At 37.8% G+C, this 17,977-nt stretch overlaps 1 protein-coding gene across 2 annotated transcripts in view; it reads right to left on the bottom strand.

The window, feature by feature from the left end:
- LOC104573417 (uncharacterized) overlaps window positions 1-17,977 on the bottom strand; it is a 53,646-nt gene that overhangs the window by 9,145 nt on the left and 26,524 nt on the right. The window contains exons 13-16 of one of the 2 annotated variants that reach the window (XM_088528080.1): window positions 13,923-14,025; window positions 4,559-4,598; window positions 3,923-3,974; window positions 2,994-3,105 (exon numbers count right to left, since the gene is read on the bottom strand). In XM_088528080.1, coding sequence (XP_088384206.1) covers window positions 2,994-3,105; window positions 3,923-3,974; window positions 4,559-4,598; window positions 13,923-14,025 — 307 coding nt within the window. The remainder of the gene's footprint in view (window positions 1-2,993; window positions 3,106-3,922; window positions 3,975-4,558; window positions 4,599-13,922; window positions 14,026-17,977) is intronic. The other variant, XM_088528081.1, reaches the window with a different exon arrangement.

Below are 17,977 nucleotides of genomic sequence, written 5' to 3'. Positions count from 1 at the left end.
TAGGCATTCTGTAAGCAACTGTGTCAGCTGCCAAACCCAGCCAAATTCTCATCACCTGCAACTCTTTTCTCTCTAGAGAATTCCTTGATCCTCTGGTCTGTTTGTACTAATCAAACACAAACCAGACTGATTTAAGAGAGCTGTAACAAAACTGGTAAGATAGAAAATATGTCCAAATTCTGCTGTCCCCAGTTTTTACTGCCCTGATCAGATAGGGAGGCTGCAAGCCTGTGGCAGTTGGAGAGAGCCCAAAAGTTAATTTGAGCATGGGTGACAAAATGCCTTGCTACAGCAATGAGAGGTAATTTATATAGTATACCTTTGCCCATGCTACTTATTTTGATTGAAACTGATCAGGGGGCACTTATAAAGTTGGCTCCACTTGCATATCTGATTGGTCACAGCAGTGAAAACAGTAACAAACAGGGGGCTGCCCACAGCAAACTACTTCTGTTGATACAGCTGGATCAGAAAGATGACACTTACACCCCAAAGAGCACGTACTAGTATGAAACTGCTCTAGTTCAGACCTGAAATACACGATAACAAGAATTATGGTTTGCCTAGGAGATTTGTTTTGACCTTGGTTTGTCTGAACTATCCAGAAAAACCTGCATGCAGAAATGCGCCCCGAAATTTGCCAGAAAATATCAGAGGGTCTACTTATTTAATTGGGAAATAATATTTGCGATTAAATAACACCAGTGTCAAAAGAAAGCATCTGGAATAGTCCAGCTGAAGATTATTACTCATTTTGTTTTACTTATCCCACCACAGAGTCATATTAAAGAATTTTGTTCTATTCACAAGTCAATAAAAAAATGCAGTGTGTCTTTAAAGACTGAAATACGACAAAGTTTAAACTGTATAAGCTGCCAGAGTCTTTTCTCCATCAAAAAACATCTTATACAGTCTTTGACAGTGTCTCCTTACTAAATCAGTTCCAAAAACTGTTCCGGTGTTCCCACTTATTATTGCCCTAATTATTTATCCTTCATCATCTGTTTATTTGGAAGCTGTTTTCATTTAATAAACATCTCAAACAAATCTACAAAAGAATTCTCCTCAAAGCTGGGGCAAATGGTGAATTCAAATTCCACCCTCCCAGAACCACTTCTAGTAGCATTTCTGAAATCCATTTTCACATATCTTTCTTATCAGTTCAAAGACAAGTAACAGTCACACTCAAGATAACCATGAAACATAAAGAAAAATACTTCCCCCCTTATAAATGCTGACAGAAAATGTTTCAGCAGAAGCTACCCCTTTCACAGTCTAGCCCATTTGTTTCCCATACTCACTGTTCATGCATCAAGCCACAGAAGCAGGTAAGCTTTTAGTCACTACCAGAATAACAATCCTATTTACAACTAAAGACAAAAGTTTAGAGGTCTTTCTCAGGGGAAACAACCAGAGGACTTCTGCTGACCCTCAAGTAAAGCCTAAAGAATTCAGTATTTCAAACGCAGATATCAGGCACCTCAGAATGTTTTCTCTTATGATAAAGCAACTTTGGAGAGCAATGAGAAGTCTAATAGCTTTTTGTTTCACCTATATTTAGCATGACAGTACCTTGAAAAAGTTAGGAACTTTGCTAATCCCTTCATTAAATAGAAAAAATTACTTCCTATTTCTTAACTTACCCAGTTTGCTACTTTTTGACCTAGTTAAATCTCCCATGCCCTTCCCTGGAACTCCCAAGTATCATATATATTCTGCTATGAGATTAGATTTGCAACAGAACTAACCAGGAGATAAATACATATTTAAGAGTTTAACCAGTGTGACATGCAAATAATCACATATTGAAAACATGTTTCAAAGGATATGGGAAAATGAAATCACTTAAAGCAATTAGGCATTCAATACCAGTAACTTTCAAAGAGCAATAAACACTTCACAGCTATATCTGTAATCAAAAATTATTCTACTTGACGTAGAATATTCCCCACTAACTTAGAATTAGTGGTTACATTATTCTATTACTGGTTTTGAGAAACGCTGTATTACCAGTTTTGAGAAATACTGCATCACCTACAATCAGAACGCAGAATAAATCTTAGTATTTTGATTTCTCTGCATACATATTATTCTTAGAAAAAACTCTAATAAATAACCTTTAATTACTTCATCTCCCTTAGATTTGAAAATATCTATCTAGAGTTTTAAATTCTGTAAGTCCTCTGGTGAACAGGGTAAGATGGTCAAAATTCTGTTCTGGTCAAAAGGGGAATTATGTAATGTGCTATATGTTAAGCAACAAAGTATGCCATTCTGCCATTACGCAGGACATTAAAAAAAAACTTTAGATGTCTAATATTTTCTACAATTCTTAGCCTAGTACCTGACTCCTACGAGCTATTCAGATTGAACAATTTCTTACTGTAGATGTTTTGATCTGTACAGTTCAGCTCACCTATTTGCTCCTTTTAAATTTCTTTTCTTCTTCAGAGAATCTGAATAGACAAGTCCAAGAGCAGCACAGGAGTTGTCCTGCTGGATCATTAGTGCAGTATGTTTTCTTCAGGTGACAATAGTACCACACTGGTATCACTCTTTTTTGTTTTGTGAAGTCTCTTTTATGGAATATGGCAGGAATATGGCCAAATTTTAATTATTTGTATTTTAAGTATTTTGTAAGTCTATTCTCCGTTCTCAATGCAATTATTTTAATGTAAAATAACACCACTTACTTCCTGGATTAACAAATTTGCAGTTCACTTTTAAGTTAAGTTTCAGTTTCAAGTCAGTGTTCTTGTGTTTATAGTTATGTCTAAGATTTAGTTATTTTGAACAACTGTTTACTCAAATACTTGCTGCAAGCTCCAATACACTTTATACTGTACGATGCTAGGTTTAGGCTCCTTCCTTCCAAAGAAAAGTAGCATAGGCATTTTGCAAAATAGTTAATGTGTAGCATAGAGTGGTAAAATGCTTCATGGATAAAATCCAACACAGACAGTGATACATGAAGGAATAAAAATTGAACATACCTTTCAATTCACTGTTCATCTTAGGTGGATCATTGGAAAGAACTTCCTCTGAAGTAAATGTAAGATCTTCCTCAAATGTCTCCACATGTTCTCCATTTAAAAAAAGGTTGATCTGAAAAAATACCAAATTTTAAAACTGTCTAACTAGATAAATCCAGTGTAGCATGTGTATAATAATCAGAATCAGAAATATTCTGATTAAATACTGATCTGGCAAATTTTTTGTAATGGTTTTATGGATGTGTCCCCTCTGACCCATTTTAAATAGCAAATAACAACAGCAATCTATCTTACTCCTAGAAGATAGCTTCATAAACAGAGGAAAACATATAAAAAAAGAGTTCTTGTAACAGAAAAAAACAAACATACTGCTGTATATCAAAGTGTTCTATGCAGTTTCATGAATTTTAGGAGACAACAAATCTCCTCCCTATTTTCCTCTAAGTGAAGCAGTACTGTACAGAATTTTGCTTCACAATTTTTATCAGTAAATACTAAAATTGAAATCCAGAATCTTAAAACTGAAATCCAAAATCTTAAATCTTAAAAAAAACAGTTTCTAACTCTGAAATGAATTAGCCTATTTTGCTTTTTAATGTCACTGACCATGTGATTTTTGTGGAAAACCAAGGGAGTCCTGAATGATGTACTACTTTGCTTTAAGTGAATACTTAGTTTCTGTCTTAAGGCAAATTGATTGTTGTTACAAATGCTCTTTGATAAATAAAACATAAAATGAATATATTAGGGGCTCTAAAAACAGTCTACACAAGGAGCATTAGCTTCTGGGAAATACTTTGTAACGTAATTTAGTAGTAAATGTCACAATCCTGAACACTCAAATTGTCACTGAAAAAATCCCAAAGTCAGCACAGGTTTTGTAAATGACTTCAACAAGAACAGAGGAGCTGTTAAGGTGTAGCTCTTACCTGGACACTGCTTTTGGGATAAAGGAAGAAGAATGGTTTCAAAACCGGGGACCTAAACAAACAAAACAACCAGCATAAATCCTTTTAATCAGAAATTAGTTAAAACATCAGTTCATGCATCTTTAGATTAGTCAGACTTTGAGAAAAAACAAAACATCAAAAACTTAAAAGCTACTTAGTTGTGGTTAAGTAACAGTTTTCCAAACAACTTACTTTAATAAGCCTGAAAAGCTTCATTATTATGAAGCTTTATTTAAACTTCATTATTAAAAAACACTCAAGATTTTGTAAAACAAAAAAACAAAACACCACACACGACCACTGAGAGAAAGAAAAAAGGACACTTTAAATGGTATCTACTTAAACATTTCTAATATCAGGAATGACCAACCAAAAATGTGCATTTTTTTTTGCTTATTTTTTAAAATCCTTAACCACCTCATGCATTTGGAGGTAAAATTGAGACATGAAAGCTTGAATCCATGACAGAATTATAGAAGTGTCATATAAAATAAATATTCATCTTATCACTAATTATTGAGCATAATATGCAACTGAAAGACTTTTCAGTTGCTTTCTTTTTTATTGTAGTTTTGAACAGTGGAAAAAGAACTCAACGATCAAAGCTAAACTTACACTCGCGGACGCCCTCCAACAACTCCTGTGAGACCGGGTGCTAGAAATGAAGTTAAAAACAAAAATGTTACAGGCTTGTTCTCAACACTGACTCTTCTTTTTCTGTAGCCTCAATCATTCTTACGGTACATAGTTAATAAATGCTAGGAAGCCCTTACCAAATTACATATGGCATCACAAATCGATACATTCAAACATTTTATGCTACAGATAAAGCTAAAACATGTAAAAAGCACTAAAAAAACTAAAAATGTGTGAAATATGAAGAATTTAGTATTATTTCTGTACACCAGTGTCAAGCAGGTACTACACTTGGTAGAAAAATAACTTTTTTTTTTTTTTGAAAAATACATCACAATTCTGACCCGTATCATGTCTTGTTTTAATAGTGTTTGAACAAATGGCTTTATTGTTGTTTCTCATGCTCCCTTCTCTTCAGCTTTGTCCCTGGCTAACTTAGATGTTCTTAAGGTGCTGCACAGTGGATATCCTGTTCTCTTGGATACATAGACAAATTTAGGGGCTTAAATCATGGTGCAAACCTAGATTCACAGCACATCAGCACTGTCATTAGACTGTTGTCTAATCTTCCCATTAGTTGGCCAGGCTATCATACCATTAAACATGCCTAACAGCGTGGTATTTCTGACAAACAGCTCTGCTCCTTTGAATTCTTTGTTTTGGCATGGACAGTGTGCATGCATGATATATCAGAGGTCCATACCCTACTGACTTAAAGAAATGATAAATGGGACCAATTATGTCAACCTAGGAACTAACATTCATGCCAGCAGAACCTCAAAAAACAACTATGAAAAGTTGCTCACAGTGCATTTACTCCAATTAAACCCAGCTGACCTGCACTTTGCCTCACGCTTCCTTCAGGTGTCAATTCACCTGGCTGTCAGTCTGCTTTGAGCACAGGCAAAGCAGCCATGCCAGGGTCCAAAGGCAAAGCAGCCATGCCAGGGTCCAAGCCTGTGCTGACAACCTCTCCATCCCGGGAGAGCCAGGCTTCCGTGCCTTGCTAACGTGGACACGCAGCAGCGGCAGCACCCGTGGTGCCACACAGCATCAGTCCCCATCACGCAGTCTAGCTGTACCCGCATTTGTCAGAAAAAACATTTCACTAAGATTACATTTACAAGTGTGTTTGAATTAAGTTTTTGAAAAGGGATGACATTACATAAGTTATAGTTTCACCTTGTTCACACCACTCTATACTCCGAGACACATTTTAAATTAACAATACTTACATTCAGTGCATATCCAAATTATTGACTCACAGATGATAATTAAATAAAATTTAAAGTTATGGAAGACGCCTTCTGCCTGAGGCCAATTTATGATCACTCTGCCAGCCCAGCCAGTGCAATTCTTTGGCATCATAACCATAAGCAGTTCACCAGATAAACAGTCTTCACTAACAGTATTTAGCCAGAGACTAAGAAACAGATCAAAATACATCAATCTTTGAAAGGTGCTACAGTATTAATTACCATTCAATATTACCCCCCAACACACACACAGAGTTAATTTTACTGAATCAAGCTCCCAGGTTTTTGTTTGTTTAGGTTGCTGGAGGAGGAAGCTGGATATGGTTAAGTTCATGCTCAAAATATAGGTTCATAAAGTTAGTTCATGTAAATTATCTGTGGATTGTCCCATGGCTGACTTCCTGCTGAGCAGCTGAACTGCTCATTAAGGATACCAGATTTCGCTCCAAAATCAATTTCAGCTTCCTGAAAGAAAGCTCTTCACTCGCCTGCTCTCATACAATGGCGCTTGGCTCCTAAAACAAAGCAGTTCTCTAAACACTAATAAGAAAATAACTAAAGAGCAACAATAGTGCTCACACCATGAGGGTACAATCAACACCTTTTACTGCTATTTGCTATTACTATCTTGCAAAGTTCACCAGTGCAATCCTCAGTAACAGCACCTCAGTCTCTGGAAATAGTACAGATACCCCTACAAATAAATGCAATTGCAGAGCAAAACTACGACAATATCCCAGTTCCTCCTACTCAGGAGCACATATATGGACAATCTAATTTTCTTTAATGTATGTAACTCCTACCTAGATTTATACCATGGAGGAAGAACCAAATCTTAAATCAATTTTGGTTTATGCTTGATGATTTGTTATTTCTGCAGACTTCACCTCCCACAGCTCAGATCCCCACTGCATTTCTCAGGTAAAGCTGGGAGAAGACAAAGGAAGGTGAAGTACAAGCAGGTAACAGCAGATTTGACACCAGCAAGAGAATTTCACAAAATTAACGGTGCTCTCCTGACAGCAACTGCTGTCCCAAGACGCTTTCAAACAAGGAAGACAACTCATGTTGTACTTCATGCTCACTTTATGTTGCTTAATTTCTGTGCAGATGCCCCCCAGGCCTTTCTGGAAGACAACTTATCTTTGCCTACAATGACATGTGGCATAACTCATTCATTGGACTTGCAGACAGTCTAAATCAGCATCGAGAAAGATTATCAGCTATCTTGAAGCCACTGATCTCATTACCCAGAAATTTTGCATGCAGCAAAATTCCCCTAGCCTCTAGAACTCTGTGCATTCATCCATCGCATCTGACAAAGAAAGTGCCATTAACCATGGTGTCACCCTGTCTGCTGCCATGAACCTTCTGAAAATGTCCTTTCACTTGCAGCAGGCCAGAACTCCTCACTGGTAGGCAGCAACTTCTCCTACCTCAGAATAGCACCACACTGGTGCACCACGCGTCGCTGAATGCCTGTGTGCAGTTGACAAAACAGAGCCCTTCGTTTCCGTCTGTCAACGCTCCGTTCAGGAGCAGCTTTACTTATAGAATTTGTCTGGTGTAATCATCATATCAAGTATCACCACACTTATTTTGCCTCAAGGGTCAAATTCAATAGCATTCTGTTTTCTAGAACGTTTTCTCTTACAATGCCTGGCGCTAATTCTTCTATGTAGCTGTGTACTTAAAAGCTGAGGGTCAATACTGGGATTATGCCATTTAAATGCCATTAGTTTCATTAACTCCCAAATAAAAGCTATGAGAGGAGGAACAGCAGGTACCAAGTCCACTAAAATCAGTGATACCTGCAGGCCCGCAGCACTGCTGTAATTTACTACTGTCTAGGTCACTAGACACTCTTTTACAATCCTTCCTTTGAGAATGAGCACTTAAAGAGGTTTGAATATATACTAAATGTACAGAGAACTATTTCTTAGCAAATGCTTCTCTTTCCTTAATCTGTACAATTCTTCCTACAGCCTTGCACTACCTTTTCACTGCATGATTTCTCCCTCTTGCCTACTTTCAGTCTTTATTTTCACTCTCCTTTAAGGAAAAAACAAGGCTTCATACTCACCATACGTGTTTGTCAATACATTTATATCTGCAGCTTTTTCCCTTCTATGATTCTTCCAGCCCAGCTACAAGCTACATTGTGGGCCCAATAGCAAGTGTCAGTCAAAGCTGAAGGAGAGAAGAGTCTCAAGAACAACCATGTGGTGGTTCAAGCAAAGCACATCAGCACCCACAGTCCCTGATGGAGCATGGCTGTGGTGACAGGTGTGCTTGTAGATAATACAAAGTGAAATCCGCTCAAGTGATACTTCTTGACACTCTAGTTCCACAGAGTCCTCTACGTGATCTCATATATCTTTTCTCTTTCCCAAGATGTCCCTTGCATCTCAATCTTTTTATTTCCTTATTGTATGAAACTTATCTGAGGACTTGTTTGTAAATACCAACACTTTCAAAGCTCCTATATCATCCTTTTGTTAAAGAGAGCATGTTTCCAACACGTTTTCAAGAACACTGGTAGCAAACAAAGTAAATAGCACCAGGCTTTATTGGAAAAATATATGATAGTTCGTGTCATTTTACACAAGGGCAGGCAGAGCCTGCCCCTCCTCATGCCTTGTCACACATTCTTCTCTCCTCCCTTGTCCCAACTCTGGTGTTCAAACAAACATCTCAGAGTGGTTTTGCTGAAAATCAGTCCCATGGAAAAGAATGTTTAAAGTCGGCACCAAGGAGCACCTATTTAAGTATGTGTAATTGCCATGTGTTAATACATATTGCAAACAGATTATTTATGCCATCTCTTATAACCTGTAAAATACCTCATGGCAGGAAAAGCTTCTGTGGAAACTTGCAATCAACCTGTGAGATGTAAATCTGCGTTGAAACAAGCTTCATTAATAGCAGCTCTCAGAACGGCTCGCTGGAGACTTACTGGTGGGAAAACCTTATATTTTGTCTCCTCAACAGTTCCTCTACCCTATTCAAGCGGTACTTTAACAGCTAGATCTAATTCTGGCTTAGTACTAATTATCTGTTAACCTACTTTTATCCTCTCCAAATTTTTAAAACGTTTTGTGCAAATCTATGTACATAGATATACATATGACAGATCATGAGAAGCTTGTTTCACAAAATGTTCTAGGATTTAAAAAAAGAGTCAGAATGCTCTGACTAGTCAAAACCAAAGAGCTAAAAATCTTTGTATAGTTTAAATTCAACAAGTGACACATCTTTCTCTGTAACTTGTTACAAAACATAATCACGTCTCATTTGCTGACTTGCATTTTTTTGGTCCTAAATCATTTGTCCCTCTATTTCCATGGACTGAATAAACTCAACCAAAGGTTATAAATATATTTATTCCATATTTTAAGATATATATATGTGCATTTTTATAACAGTCAAAAAATCTAATTTCCAAGAATTATGTTAGGTGATAGAGGAATCTGAAATCCAGAATTTTACAGTCAACAGCACTTACAGTAGTGTTGAGTAAAAATATAAAATATATTCAATCATTGTTTATGGGGGTCAATTATATGTCCTTCATTATTTTATCCATGTCCTTTGAACACAGCAGATAAAACATTTTCTGAAGTATTATTCTCCAACAAAAAACAGGGAACTGCAGTAAATTGTTAAAACCAGGACATTTCTCGAAGTATCTTCCAACACACTTATGAGATCAGTCATAATATTTACATATACTCAAGCACTTTAAAATATCAAGTTGTATTAACCAGCTGTCATCTTAGTGTCAAACTCCGGTCATTTTAATGTGAAATAAGGGTCAGCACATTATTTCAGCTATTAGTGAAGTATTTCTTAGCTACTGAAGCCCTAATAAACTGAAAATGCCAAATTCCCTCAGCAAGGCTCTTCCTGAACCATTTTCACATTGGATTTTGTTCTGAATAAAATACTTGAATTTAAGGAAAAGTTAGATGGGATGGGGAACTTTTGCTTTAATGAAGCAAGGACGAATCTTCTTGGACTGTACGATGCAGAACTGACCCAAACCCCCGCAGGCTTCGACAGACTTAAAAATCTGAGTTCATGAGCCTAGGGTTCTTCACTGCTGGGCTTCCCCAGGCATTCCGGTGTCTTAATTCCCACTGCGATCTTAACAAAGTACACAAAAGCTTCCTCTGGAGAGCAAGGAAAGCTCTAAAAAAATCTTCTGTTAATGCTAAACATTACAGACACATGTAAATCCTTCTTTTCTGAGCTTATGATCTACTCTCCAGGTATAGAGAAATAAAACTAAGCAAAAAAAAAAAGTGTGATTTTACTATCTGGAGGTTTATTTAACTCAGGTATTAATTGTAAAATAAAAATAATAAAAAAAAAGATTGGTTTGTGTTTTTCTAAGAGCTTGTATCCCCCTTAAATCCTGTCATAATAGCAGGCTCCAAATGAAAACTGATTAAATATCATACTCAACAGAAGTTTACAATTAAAAGTGTTCCATTCCAAACACAGAAAATAAACAACAAATCACTCTCATGTTTGGCACGTCTATGTACACAGTAACTTCAAACTCTTCTCTGGGCTTAAGAATCTCTCTTGCAAGCTTGCAACTGAGATTTGTACTTCAGAGCATTACTGTATGCTCCTGTGCCTCAAAGGTCTTCTCAAAAACAATGGCAATTAAAAACAACATGAGAAAAAAAAACGGAAATAACTATAAAAATTCTAATAATTTATTCTTGATTATAGAAGTTCACATTTTTTAAAGAGGTGCCTCTCCCAAATTTCTCTTGCGGATTTAACGTCTTTTATTTTTTGCAGGGCACACACATAAGACTCCTTCATCTTTCCCTTCTGACATGGAGGCACAGATTCTACAGCGCTTTCCTTTTATAAAAACTACTGCTCCTACATAAAACCATCTATCATATCTAAAAATGTTTAATAATCAAATCTGCAAAATCTGTCAGAAGTTAAGAAATATAGATGTGAAGACTTGAGGTTCACCAGCACAGGTAAAAGCACATTTCTGACATGCAAGACACAGCACCCCAAATGTTAAAGCTCAGCTGGGAAACATTATGATGATTACTTTTCAACAAAACTGTTATAGATTCCTTTTCTTTGCATCATTGTTTCACTATTGTTTCTTGCATATCCTGAAAAAACATAATTTAGAGCTCCCTCAAAAATTCATCAGCTCAGAAAAATATTAAATTATTTTGGCTAAGCTTAAAACAAAAGCCAGCAAAACTGTTTTTTTTACTGCTGACAATTATAGGAATACCTTAATTACAGATAGCTCTCATACTCTGATAGTGCTACCAAACTAAAACCAGGTCTAGCTCAGGGTGGCAAGTCCGACTAGCAGATTGAATGAACCTGAACACTTCCAGGTCACTCCCAGAGTGACGGTGCTTCTGGATTCTGTCACAGGAGATGCAGCTGGTAAACACACACAAACCCAAGAGCCTGGGCTTACTGCTGCCTACCCTCTAATAAATCTGAGTACAGATAAGTCCCAAGGATCAGGGCAGGAGCAATTACGACCTCCCTCCAGCATTTATTACAGAGAAAGCAGAGTCTAGAATTCTGTCTGAAATTCTTTTCAGGTCATTCCTCCTTCCGATATCTCAGGAAAACATCTCTAAGGCGGAGATAATACTTTCCAATATTTCTAAACATTGTGAAGCTTAGTTAGTTCACATCTACACAACTTTCCATTCTGGGATGAAGGGTGCTACATTTGACAATTATTGACTGTCTACACACTAAAGTAACAGACACCAAATTGCTATTGATGTGAAAAATTATAGCTACAATCACTATTCTAGAATCACTAGACATAGTGAAATTAAATGGAAGAACTTGTCTGGATTTTTATTTTTGACTGTTACAAACCAAATGAATGTTGTTTCCTAAAATTCACTCTCAAAACATTCAAGATGTAATGGAATTAAGTGTTTCAATTCAAGTGACATCACCTTGCAGATTAATAATTCCTCTTTTCTCACTGCTGCTGGTTTTGAAGGATTCTTTCTTCCTACGTTTCCTCAATTTTTCATTAAAGAATATACAAAAAAAGTTTGTTTGCAATCACTCCCATAGTCACTACCTCTCCTGTTGTAGAAGATACCCAACACAGGAGAGCCATGCAGTGCTATCTACAGAACAGTTTGTTTTAAAACAGTTCAGCAGCAGCAGCCATTCCTAGCTCTGCTCTTCACATCAAGTTGCTCAGCCAACACCACAGGCAGAAAAAAAAAGTTTTAAGCCCTCTCAGATATAAATGCACTGCTCGTTACTGGTCAACAGTGTTGAACTGGTTATTTTCCATAGCGAGACTTAGCAGTGGGGGCTGGCAGCCTGAAAACCATCACCATGAAGGAATATCAGATCAATACGCATCCTACTAAGTATTTAAGATCCCAAATCAGGCTCCTTCCTGCATACATGGGATTTATCTGTGCAGGTACTATGGAAATCTAATCATGCAACAACAACCACATGTGACTGCAAAAAAAGCAGTTTTAATAATCGTCACAGAAAACAGGGCCTAGTCAGACTGCCCATTTAGGGGTCTATTCAAGCCCTAGGAAGCCAGTCAATAAGTAGTCTCAGTTGCTCTCTGACACTGGTAACTTACATTGAGGCCAAAAAATCTTGTAGTCCTGAACCTGGCAAGCAATTGAAGAGTTCTATCGGGTGAAGTAGACTTTTAGTGAATAAGTGCTACAGGATGTTCTAGAAAGTTCACACAATTCCTTTATAAAGCAAAACCAATGCCTCAACAATCATTCAACCCAGCTGCCTAAACTTCTACCTGATTCTGAACATAAACACCCCTGGCTCTTCTCCCGGAGCTCTGGGAACAAGAGCTGTCTCGAAGTTTGCCAGCCACATGGAAACACAGATAGTTTCATACTACAGGAACCTTGATTTTGATACTGTACATTGATACTCCACCCATTCCAGGTAGTGCAGATTTTTCACAGATACAAACACATATATAATAATGAATAAGTATAGGTCTTTAGTTTTAAGTATATCTGCAGGAAAAATGAAAAAGGAGAAACTCCTATTGTGAAACACCATCTTTCATTTATTAGAAAAAACATTTTTGGGAAGCAGTTTACATTTACAGTAAATGTTGATCTATTAACTAACCTTTGTAATTGCAAATTATTTTTTAAATTGTGTCTATGAATATACCTAATTAGTTTTGCATTATTGTGTTCTATCTGGTAGAAGGAAAAAGTAAGATAAAGAGATGGCCATTTGTTGACCCTGTTGCTATAAACACAACTTGAAAAAAACCCTACTACATTAACCATATCTCGGTTACCACCATAAAGACAGAACATGCATACTTGCATACAGTTTTAAATCCACTGAAAATAAAAGGTTCACTAAGTCCTTTAAGGCAAAAGAGACTTAAAAAAAATAAAAATCCCATTAACCACGATTCTGGCTTTGCTATAAGTTAATAGGTTTAAGTTAAGCTCACGTAACTTTTTTTTGGCAGATCCTGTAATTTCTCAATATATTCTTCCATAAGTTAGCTTAGATATTTAGCAGTAGCTCCTATCTGTATCCTCAAAAATTAACTGTTCAAGTTTTAAATGGATTAATAAATAAATAAATAAAAAGGTGAGTGTCCACAGTGGCATCAGCCAAATCACAAGATCTGAATGTGCTGCTTAAACTAGGTAGTAACAGATAAATGGCACTTGGGAGTAGAAAAAAAAAAAAAAGAGAGAAAAAAAAAGAACAGCTTTTTCAAAGTAGCCAAGGAGTAAGTCTTTCTAAAAAGTTAAGAGAATGGAATTTACAATGGAATTTACAAAGAACTGCTGCACAGTTTTTGTTTTTTCTTTTTTTTGCTGTTGTTGTTTGCTTTTATATATCTATCTATCTATATATATAAAGCAAAGAGAAGGGAAACTAAAGAAGCAGAGATAATACCATGATAGATGGCCCTTATTCATTAGCCATTAAAATATTTCAAATGCAAGGTTATAACTAAGACATACATACATATACGTGTGTATACATATATTAAACTAAGATATATACAATATGCGAGTATTTACCCATTCCTGTTCCAGCTGGTGCAATCTCTTTGGAGAAGATTTCTAAAGCCTCTTTTTGTTTATGGTGTACAGCAAGCCAAATAACAGCTTCCCGAGGACCCTGCTTTCAAAAAGGTAGAAAGTAAGAGTCATAAGATTAGCCCATTAGCACAGCATTAATTAAATTTGGGAAACTGAAAAATAATTGTAGCACACTATTGAAATTAACAGAAATTTTAGTGGTTGCCTCTACTAACAGCTGTAACAATGTTCATTCAGTGACATTTCAAGGTGTAGCCAACATCATCATAATTTTCTATTATTTTCTTATCTTTTTTCTTTTGCTACCCTGAAATTCACTGTTGGATATTTCACACTGCATGGAAACAGTGCATCTTCTACAGTTGTCTCATAGCATTAAGTACTACAATAATTTTAGAACAAAAGAAACATTTTTCTTCATTCTCAATGGGACAGGCAAACTAATTTTCCTCCTATTTTAATATTCCTCCTATTGAAAATATTTGGGAATTATAGACAGCCGCATTCTCTTCTCTTAGCCTTATAAAGTAAACAGATTTCCTGGAAAAAAAAAATCAAACCTATTCTTTAGGGGTTAGAAAGGAGATTTGTACTTATAAAAACCCTAACATTTCCAAAGACGGGAGACACTGCTCTGAAGATAAACCCAACAGGTACACTGCCCTAATCAACAGTCAGCTAACAAACCCTATAATAAATAGGCAGGCATTAACCATCTCTCATTGAGCATTTTCATTCTGGAAGAATCTCCTTCTGACACTGAAAGATCTTCCATTGAAAACAACACACTGGTAAAAGGCTTAAAGTGAATGCCAAATCTCACTGAAAGCAAAGATAAGTTTTTGATCTATTAGTAGTATCTTCTACTAAATTTAATTCCTTTATACTAAAGAAACATAACATGGCGCTCTCATTTATACAGAAATACTCGGCTATGTATCTGACCATGACTTCTAAATATTCTTCTGCTAAATCTAAGGTAGAGTTTTGTATCTCATATAGTCAAATTAAGCTTCTGTCAAAGCAAACACTTTTATATGTGTGCTTTTTCCAAGAATTTGCAGCCATCAGTAAGAACATTATTGGAAACTCTAGTCTTTTGAGTAACATTTGAAAGTCTAGTCCTGTTCCTAAATCTATCTCCCTTCTTCTAAAAATAAGAACAACAAATCCATTGTTCAAATGAAATGGTTCTGCATAAGGTAGCAAAATCTCTGGTTCAGATTTGCTCACAGAGCATCATAAAAGTATGGAATCCTGAGGGTATTTCTTCTTTCTGATCGCCAGCTATATTACACAATTTGAAGTTCATGTTAAGTTCATGTCCAAGGTCACACCAGGCTTACATAAACTTTAGTTTTTCACTTCAGACATGATTCCTCAAGCACAGTTTCAATTTGTCTTTCTCTGTGTCAATGAAGAAGAAAACTTCTAAAAGATTCTTAGAATCATAGAACGCTTAAGGTTGGAAGGGACCTCTAGAGATCATCTAGTCCAACCCCCTGCACACGCAGGGTCACCTACAGCACATGGCACAGGACTGCGTCCAAGCGGGTTTTGAAGATCTCCAGAGAAGGAGACTCCACAACCTCTCTGGGCAGCCTGTTCCAGTGCTCTGGCACCCTCACTGGGAAGAAATTTTCCCTTAAGTTCCTGTGGAACTTTTGGTGCTTCTGTTTGTGGCGTGATTACCTCTAGTTCTGTCGGTGGCCACCACTGAAAAGAGGCCAGCACCATCCTCCTCACTGCCTCCCTTGAGGTACTTCTAGACACTGCTCAGGTCCCCTCTCAGCCTTCTCTTCTCCAGCTGAACAGGCCCAGCTCCCTCAGCCTCTCCTCATAGGGCAGATGTTCCAGGCCCCTGATCATCCTTGTGGCCCTGCGCTGGCCTCTCTCCAGCAGCTCCACATCCCTCTTGTCCTGTGGAGCCCAGAACTGGACACAATACTCCAGATGTGGCCTCACCAGGGCTGAGTAGAGGGGCAGGATCACCTCCCTCGACCTGCTGGAGACGCTCTTCTTACCGCACCCCAGGATCCCATTGGCCTTCTTGGCCACAAGGGCACTCTGCTGCCTCATGGTCAACTTATCATCCACCATGACACCCAGGTCCCTCTCTGCAGAGCTGCTCTCCAGAAGGTCAGTCCCCAGCCTGTACTGGTGTCTAGGGTTATTCCTCCCCAGGTTGCACTTGGCCTTGTTGAATTTCATGAGGTTTTTCACTGCCCAGTTGTCCAGTCTGTCCAGGTCCCTCTGGATGGCAGTGCAGCCCTCAGGGGTATCAGCTACTCCTCCCAGTTTGGTATCATCAGCAAACTTGCTGAGGGAGCACTCTGTGCCTTCATCCAGGTCATTGATGAATAAATTGAACAGGAATGGACCAAGGACTGAGCCCTAGAGGACACCGCTAGCTACAGGCCTCCAACTAGACTCTGCACTGCTGATCACCACCCTCTGAGCTCTGCCATCCAGCCAGTTCCTAATCCACCTCACTGTCCACTCATCTATCCCACACTTCCGGAGCTTGCCCAGGAGGATGTTGTGAGGGATGGTGTCAAAAGCCTTGGTGAAGTCAAGATAGACGACATCCACCGCTCTCCCCTCATCTATCCAGCTGGTCATTCCATCATAGAAGGCTGTCAGGTTAGTCAAGCAAGATTTCCCCTTGGTGAATCCATGCTGACTACTCTTGAGCACCTTCTTGTCCTCCATGTGCCTGGACACAACAGCCAGTATGAGCCGCTCCATCACTTTTCCGGGGACGGAGGTGAGGCTCACTGGCCTGTAGTTGCCGGGGTCCTTCTTGCCTTTTTTGAAGGCTGGTGTGACATTGGCCTTCTTCCAGTCCTCCGGCACCTCCCCTGTTCTCCAGGATCTTTCAAAGATGATGGAGAGTGGCTTAGCTATGACCTCTGCCAGCTCACGCAGCACTCTGGGGTGCATCCCATCAGGGCCCATGGATTTGTGGTATCGAGGTTCCTTAGGTGCTCTCTGACCCAATCTTCCTCTACCCAGGGCAGGTCTTCCTCTCCACCAGCTTCTTCGCTTGTTCCTAGGGCCTGGGACTCTAAAGGGCTGCCCTTGGTAAACGCCAAAACAAAGAAGGCATTCAGCAACTAATTCAGCAACTCATTCTTTACCAAACCTGCATGAAATTCTTGACTTACTTAATCAGTGTAAAACTTGAAAAAGATGAGTTTGACTAAGAGATACTAAGTGATTTTTTTTCCACTTTCTATGTCCAATTTTATGCAATAGGAAAGGATATATTTCACAGAAGCATGAAAAAACATACCAGGGTATTTTCTATGGACATGATAACACTCCAAATGTCCTGTCTAAAGAATTCAAATAAATTCAGTAGCTGTTATATTACAAATGCAATGTACAGAAGTAAAGAAAAAAATCCCCAAATGTAGCTATTTACAGGCTGAAAAGGACATTTTCCAGGAGAAAAGGAACTAGGACATTTTGAAAAATTGAAGGTAGTCTGCATCTATTTCAGAACCACCCGGTTCACTCCCTGAAACTCTAGTAAATTTAACAACAACATAAGATCAAACAACCTTCCCCTCCCCCCCTTCAAATATTTAAAACAACTCAACATTTTCCATTAAAAACCAACAAAGAAAAAAAACCAAAGGCTCCTCCTCTTTGAAATAAGCAACAAAACTAACTTGCTATATCTAAACTCCTATTTTGCCTAGCAAATTACACCTCCTTTTATCATATCTCCCTACTCTAACGTTAATTATTTTAATTCTCTACATTTTTGTAAAGCTGCAGTCTTTGACAGCATTACACATAAAAACAAACGAACAGAAAACTAAAAGTTCAGCTTTTGGAAATACTATTGTCTTGCATATTAGAGCCATTTTCTGGTGTGTATATAGTACATTTTTCCCAAAAGCAGTACTGTACAACATGTTTACATTAGAAAATCTCAACTCGGGAATAACTTCAACAATGTAAGAACATGGAAGTATTTCCTACTGGTAGCTGCTGAAATACTGTACATAATACATGCTGTGGTT

Source organism: Tinamus guttatus, unplaced genomic scaffold, assembly GCF_059628265.1.
Source record: "Tinamus guttatus ecotype Peru unplaced genomic scaffold, ASM5962826v1 Tinamus_guttatus_pri_ptg000301l, whole genome shotgun sequence".
NCBI lineage: Eukaryota > Metazoa > Chordata > Aves > Tinamiformes > Tinamidae > Tinamus > Tinamus guttatus.
Note: the sequence above shows the minus strand (reverse complement) of the source record. Positions and strands in the feature narration are given on the sequence as shown.